The 6,810-nt window shown below is 43.3% G+C and overlaps 1 protein-coding gene across 1 annotated transcript; it reads right to left on the bottom strand.

Annotated features, from left to right (window-relative positions):
• Positions 1–555: 555 nt before the first annotated feature.
• Positions 556–3,420, bottom strand: LOC310799638 (ATP synthase F(0) complex subunit C3, mitochondrial-like). The gene is made up of 5 exons (XM_083662229.1): positions 3,366–3,420; positions 2,989–3,074; positions 2,340–2,411; positions 1,962–2,161; positions 556–935 (listed from the first exon to the last, which is right to left on the bottom strand). The coding sequence occupies exons 2-5, from the start codon at positions 3,025–3,027 to the stop codon at positions 821–823; spliced, it is 426 nt and encodes a 141-aa protein (XP_083518355.1). The 5' UTR covers positions 3,028–3,074; positions 3,366–3,420; the 3' UTR covers positions 556–820.
• Positions 3,421–6,810: the final 3,390 nt, after the last annotated feature.

The following is a 6,810-nucleotide window of genomic DNA, read 5'->3' as shown; positions in this document are numbered from 1 at the left end:
ACAGATTCATCTGGCGGTTAATGGAATTATGAGATAATCAGCATCAGCTGAATGGATGCCTGCCTGGCCGATAAACAAAATGTCTGCACGTCTGCTCTCAAGTGGGACTAAAAACAAAGGATGCTGCTACTTTGTGCAGTACACTAATATTTATTTATTTATGCATATTTAGAAATGTTCATTTTCTCCCAGAAACAAGCAGGTGCTGTGTTATCTGCTTATAAATGGTGTTTTAAGTGCACCAAAACTTTATTTTTCAGTCACTGTTTTTTGATTACCTGTGGCCACTGCAGAGTGCAGATCTATTTAAGCAGAGACAATGCAGACAAATTAATATTAGGGTTTCTTTCTTTGTGTGTGTCTCATGTTATTACATATCAAATTGTATTTTATCAGATGCCCCCCCACCTGCAAAAAAAAACCCACACACACAACAAAAAACAACATATCGGCATTATATATCTGCCATCAGCCGACCTGCTCAATTTAAAATGTTGAAATAATCAAAATCATAAAAATCTTAGCCCAACAAATGCACACAAACACTTCTTAATAATGACTTAAATGTACCGTACTTTATTTCTCTGTTATTGGTTGCATGTTCTCTTTTGTTAAACAAATTTGAAGAAGAAATATACAATTCCATGACAAAACCCATCATTAAGAACATAACGACTTTGGTGTGTCACCTGTGTGTGTGTGTCATACAGTCACATCAGTGGGTTCACAATCATCCAAGAAACACCCATGACGAAGAATCGGCAACACTAACTGCGGTTAACAATGGTGAGGTACCACTTTACAGCAAATGCCACACTGGTTACATGGCAAACAGGATGAGGAAAGCAACCATCAAACAGAAGAGACCCATGGCTTCAGAGAGAGCAAAACCCAAGATGGCATACGAGAACAGCTGCTGCTTCAGGGATGGATTCCTAGAGAGAGAGAGAGAGACAGACAGACAGACAGTCAGAGGGAGAGAGAGATACAGACAGACAGACAGTCAGAGAGAGACAGACACACAGAGAGACAGACAGTCAGAGGGAGAGTTGGGATAAATCAGCAGGAGAAATGGTTAAAATCAAACCATAAGACAAGAACATGAGAACTAAGAGGATGAAGAACTCATTTGTATGTTGTATTGTGGTTTTGTTGCAGACTAAATTTCCTTTAGCAGACAACAAAGATTAAATTTAATTGACGACGCCCATATGGCATAATTATAACATAAATAATTAGAAGCCGGGGGTGTAGGTAGTTTAGAGGTAAATGCACCAATGCCTACCACCGTGGAAACCCGGGTTCAATTCCCGGCAGCGGTATTTCCGGCTTGGTCAGACATTCCTACAGACAATTCTGCGGGTGGGAAGCCGGTGGGTTTGAGTCCTGGTCGCTGCACTAGCACCTTCTCTGGTCGGTTGGTTCGCCTATTCACGGGCGAGGGGAACTGGGGGGAATGGCGTGATCCTCCCCACGTGCTATGTGCTGCCAGTGAAACGCTTTTACTTGTAATTGCCATTGGACGCTGAAGGAGGACAGCTGCCTGAAATGTTCGTTGTGTGGCAATACATTCACCAACTTGGAGTGCTGTCCTTTTCCTTATTTGATTTATAGAAAATTAAGAAAAAACCTTGATAAACAAATTAAATAATTAGAAGCCACTTCATGCCAACGCTGAACAATTCTCCACCTTGTTGTTACACCCAAAGACATCAGGGGTTCCTACACATTTTCCATTTCAAAATTCCATACTTTCCCATAGTCAAATTTACAGACTTCTCGGTAGATTTCTCAGACCATATTTGATCGTTTGACATTTAAAGAGGCCTTGTTATATCATGTAAATCTTTATTTTGACCTGCTGACACAGGCAAATAAACAAACTGGGGTTGAAAACATAAGTTCCTTGGAAAGAGTAATAATTGTTCTAAGAGATGACACAGATGATGTCTTTAATTTACCTGGCATATCCGATGATAAGGCTACCAAACACTGTTCCAATACCGGCTCCAGACCCAGCCACTCCAACAGTGGCGGCTCCTGCTCCGATGAATTTGGCGGCAGTGTCGATGTCGCGGCTCACAGCGCTGGTCTGGAAACCACGCAGCACCATCTGCTGGTGGGAGGCCACCAGGCTTTGTGGTGCCAGGATTGAGGTAGCCTGAAACAAAAACAAACTACAGTTAACACAAAATAAGCAGGATCACAACAAAGCTGCAAGGGGATGGGCGCTCTGTAATGTATTGCAAAATGATGGCTCTCTTCAACTAATCATTGTGAACAGACAGTCACCAGTGTCAGTTAACACTATTCAGCTGTCAGCACTGCTAGTTGCTCACCTCTGCTCCCCTGGCATCTGACACCACTGTTGCTGAGAGAGGTCTGTACAGCGCCCGGGATCCAGCACGGATCTGCATCAACACAAAACACCCACTTTGTTGTCATCATGAACTCCAGTTGGTGAAGTTGACAACCAACAAATTAAACAATATACCAAAAAATCTTCATTACAGCATTACTTTATTTTTTTCCTTTACTATTATACATTTTCATGTAGGCTTAATATGTCTGCTACTACTTAATCATGTCATGTCTATGATTTTAGATGATACAGATTCATATTAGCTTGAAAAAGGTGGGTAAACAAACAATATTCCACATAGATGAAAGTGGATAAATTGAGTTCAGACGGGTTTGTCCTCCACTGCATCCTTGCTCATGTTGAAAGTATGAGAACACTGCGCCCTTGCAGCAGCCTTGCAGGGGTTAACATCAAGGCTAGCTAACTTTAGCAGAAGGGCAACAGGAAGGCTACAGTGTGTCACTGTTAGCTAGCTAACGCTATATATCAATACTGCTGGTTGTTTCACTCTGAACTCAGATCTGAGCTAGCTAACGCCAGCTTCTTGCAAAAATGATCTAATGCACATTGAACACAATGAATATTTAGCTACCATGTTGACAGTTCGTTCATTCATACAAACTCACCAGTGAGGGCGTGGAGACGAACTTAGCACAGGCGTACATTGTGGTGGGTTAGGTCAACCAAGGGAGCTAGCTGGCAGTGACAGTGTCTGTTCGCAGCAAGCAACAAACAAAACAGAAGGGACAACTTCGGTTAGTTATCTGTCACTGGCACTGCTGTTGCTAACTAGCTGTGTGAAGTGAGTGCTCCCAAGTTAAGGTCAAGATTAGCTGCACACAGAATGAGCTAACGTTAGAGTGGCTAAAACCAAGTAACTGGTAAACTACAAGTGTTGAGCAGCGCTATTAATGACACTACACGGTCACACTGTCAGACAAACACGAGACATGCGGATATTTTAAGCAAAACAATCGTTGGGATTGAAGAGGTTTGCTCCTACCGGTCTGTAGTAGAGGTCGAACAACCGAGAGGAATGCGCATGCGCTTTATCAAGCATGAAGGGACGAGTTCCGGGGTGAGGTTTCCATCCCTACTAAATTACAGTAGGTGGCGGTATGCACCTTGTAGTAACCTTGTAGTGTAATCTGCCAATAAACACGAGGAAGAAGAAGAAGAAGAAGAAGAAGAAGAAGAAGAAGAAGAAGAAGAAGAAGAAGAAGAAGAAGAAGAAGAAGAAGAAGAAGAAGAAGAAGAAATGTAAATAATAATAATAATAATAATAATAATAATAATAATAATAATAATAATAATAATAATAATAATAATAATAATGTGTGACATATTATTTTTAAATGGGTTCAGTACTCACCGAGATAGCCTTGTTTACAGCTGGAGCAATGTGGTCCCATCAGGGCATGCATTGTCCATCCACGTTCGCTAAAACTGCTTTTTTTTGCCGTCTGGCTGGCTCAAACTCGCTTTAGTAGTGTCTGGCAACATGGATATGATTCCATTCATTATCCGCCGGGGCTTACTGTCGGACAGAGAAAATAGGCGTACCCCCTGACAACATCTGTTCTATCAGCAAAGTCGCGCAGCGCAGAGTCTTGTGACTCGCTATTGTTATATCATAGATAGCCGGTTTTTGTGTGTGCCAAATGTCTTTAGTTTTTTCCTCTTTATTTTTTCCGCCTGTGACCTGAATTCTCCTTTGAGTAACTTTAATTAATTTTTAAGCAAGTTCAAATTTCTGTGTAGGCCTAGCAGATGTTGTTAAGTGACATTCACAGATGCAACTCCTCCATATGTCACATTGCATAGAGAGGACATTAATTATATATCCATCAATTTTGACTGTGTAACCCATGCAGCGATGATATCTGGTGACATCATACAGATGACATCATCATTGAGTGCTCAAGCGACATCACTGGTGACATCTGTACATACCGGTAAGTGATATCATCATCAGTCATTTATGGTGAATGTGAGTGTGTCCCGGAGGCTTTGGGGACCACTGTTTTCCAGACCGGGGTTGGGGTTCATACAATGTAGTTTCTCAAAGGCTGAACAGACCTTAGATGGGTCAGCTGTCCCATCTCTGATGATTGATGACCTAACCTAACCCTATAGGCTTTTTAACTGCTGAGCAGGCAGTCCCAGGTCTGTGGTCAGCCATCCATTCAGCTATTGTTGAGTTAGGAAATTATGGGTTGCAATAGGTAGCTATATGTGCATGAGTGCATGGTATAGAGTGTATCTATGTGCAATGAAAGTGACTATAGGTCAGTCCTGTGAAGGGGAACAGGAGATGACCCTATAGGAGGGACATCAAGATTTACTGTTGACCAACTCTCATATGCAAGAAACAGAAAAGCCAGCACTCAAAGTAAATCCTTTTGGTTGTTTTTAATACCTTCAGTAGCAGCAGTGACTGACAACAATGGACGTAGGCTACGTTTCGGCACAAGCCTTCCTCAGCATTGAGGAAGGCTTGATGCTGAGGAAGGCTTGAAGGCTCGAAACGTACGTCTATTGATGTCACTGCTGCTACTGAAGGTATTAAAAACAACCAGTGTGCTGGCTTTTCTGTTTCTTGTATATTGTTTGCACCTTGCACCGTAGCTTTTGAACTTTTTTTTTGAGAGTGCTCACTTGTCGTGACTAGTAGTCACTGACCTTTTGGGCAACTCTCATATGCCCTGCCTGAACTCACTGAATTCAGCACAAAATGGCAGAATCATTAATTATGGGACAGTCCCCCCCAGGGCATTTTACAAATAAACACACACACGCATACACACACACACACACACACACACACACACACACACACACACACACACACACACACACACACGCACACACACACGCACACACACACACGCACACACGCACACACACACACACACACACACGCACACACACACACACACACACACACTTGAAAGCAGTGAGTCAAGCTTTCAAGTTGTATTATAGCATGAAGCCACAAGGGGGCAGGAACACACCATTAGTAAATTAATTGTATTTATTTCAGCTCCAGCACTGAGAGCAGCGCCGTCCAGTTACACATTATATGCAAGCGCAAAATGAAATACATAAAAATGCTGCAAGAGTTAAGTAAATGCATGTCAAAGTAAAGTAAGAAAACAGAAAAAAAACAAATTAAAACACTCTGGACATCTGGGTAGTGGTCAAAGCACTCACTTACCACCACGGAGACCCAGGTTCAATTCCGGCCAGTGGTTCATCCGGCTTGGTCAGATGTTCCTACTGACACAATTGGCCGTGTTTGCGGGTGGGAAGCTCTTTATCTCAGTGGTGGGAAGCCGGTGGGGTATGTGTGTGTCCTGTTTGTGTCTCCTCTGGTCGGTTGGGGGCGGGGCGGGGCACCTGGTCGGGGCAGGCCCGGTGTTGGGGGCGGGCCAGACCGGGCCAGGCCCGCCCATTTCCCGTCTTTGCCCGGCCAGATAATATGTGTGTTAAAAAAAAAGGAAATAAAGACACTTGCTCAGAAATCTTTAGAGAGATTTACATCCAACCGTCAACCGTCTATACTGCCGTGCCGTTCCGCGTTGTATTTATCTTTTCTGCTGTTCAGAGGTCAGTCAGTGTTGTTGGACAAGCATAGGGCCTATAATGCTGCTGCTATTCTCTCATGCTGTTTATCTGTATGTCTTGCACAAAACGCAGTGCTGTTGATTGATTGTGCGCTGTCACTGTGTGTTCCTCTTATGTAATGTTGATCATCATGCTGTGTTGTTGATTTGGGCATATTTGTGCACGTGTGCGCCGCTGTGCACTTTTACGCAATGTTGATCATGCATTTCAAATGAGATATTCCCCTCTGCACCTTCCTTTCAGCTCTGGCTGATGGACATGGTCTCAGTTAGATGTATGGAGAGAGACTCAGGTTCCTGAGGACCAACTCACTGAAGAAATGTTCAACTATCATGGGACCCGTTCCTAGCTTACTTTGACGAGGTTAAAAGTGACAAGCAACTTGCCCAGCAGTTCTCTCATGGATCACTTGCGTGGTGTCCCATGCGCAACACCTCTTATAAGTGTAACCGAATGAATGTGTAGCGAGTAGGTTGGTTCAACTCACTCCCCCCAGTATAAAGGCACGTTAATCAGCTCCGCCAAGGGAGCTATAGCTCTCTTGGTGCAGTGGTTAGCGTGTCCGCCCAGCAAGCCGAAGGTCGGCAGTTCGAATCCAGCCCTGGGCAAGCCCTTAACATGGGTTGCTGCAATTACCACCAAACACAACGCCGTTATAAGCACCTTATGCGGCTGGTACAGTAGCACCACATTTTGGCGTTGGAATGTTGATAATATATGTGTGTTTTTTTCTTCTTCCTGTGTCTGAGCTTGAATTTGTTCTTATGCTCTGAAAAATGAATAAAATATTGGGAAGAAAAAGCACAAAAAAACAAAACTCC

The sequence above is a fragment of the Poromitra crassiceps genome (assembly GCF_964638095.1).
Source record: "Poromitra crassiceps genome assembly, chromosome: 28".
In the NCBI taxonomy this organism is placed as follows: domain Eukaryota; kingdom Metazoa; phylum Chordata; class Actinopteri; order Beryciformes; family Melamphaidae; genus Poromitra; species Poromitra crassiceps.
Note: the sequence above shows the minus strand (reverse complement) of the source record. Positions and strands in the feature narration are given on the sequence as shown.

Coding starts and splice junctions, on each gene's coding strand:
- LOC310799638 (XM_083662229.1), bottom strand. CDS start 3,027: ATGTACGCCTGTGCTAAGTTCGTCTCCACGCCCTCACTG. Junction 2,412..2,988: donor TCGTCTCCACGCCCTCACTG/GTGAGTTTGTAT, acceptor GTGTTGATGCAG/ATCCGTGCTGGATCCCGGGC. Junction 936..1,961: donor CTTATCATCGGATATGCCAG/GTAAATTAAAGA, acceptor CTCTCTCTCTAG/GAATCCATCCCTGAAGCAGC.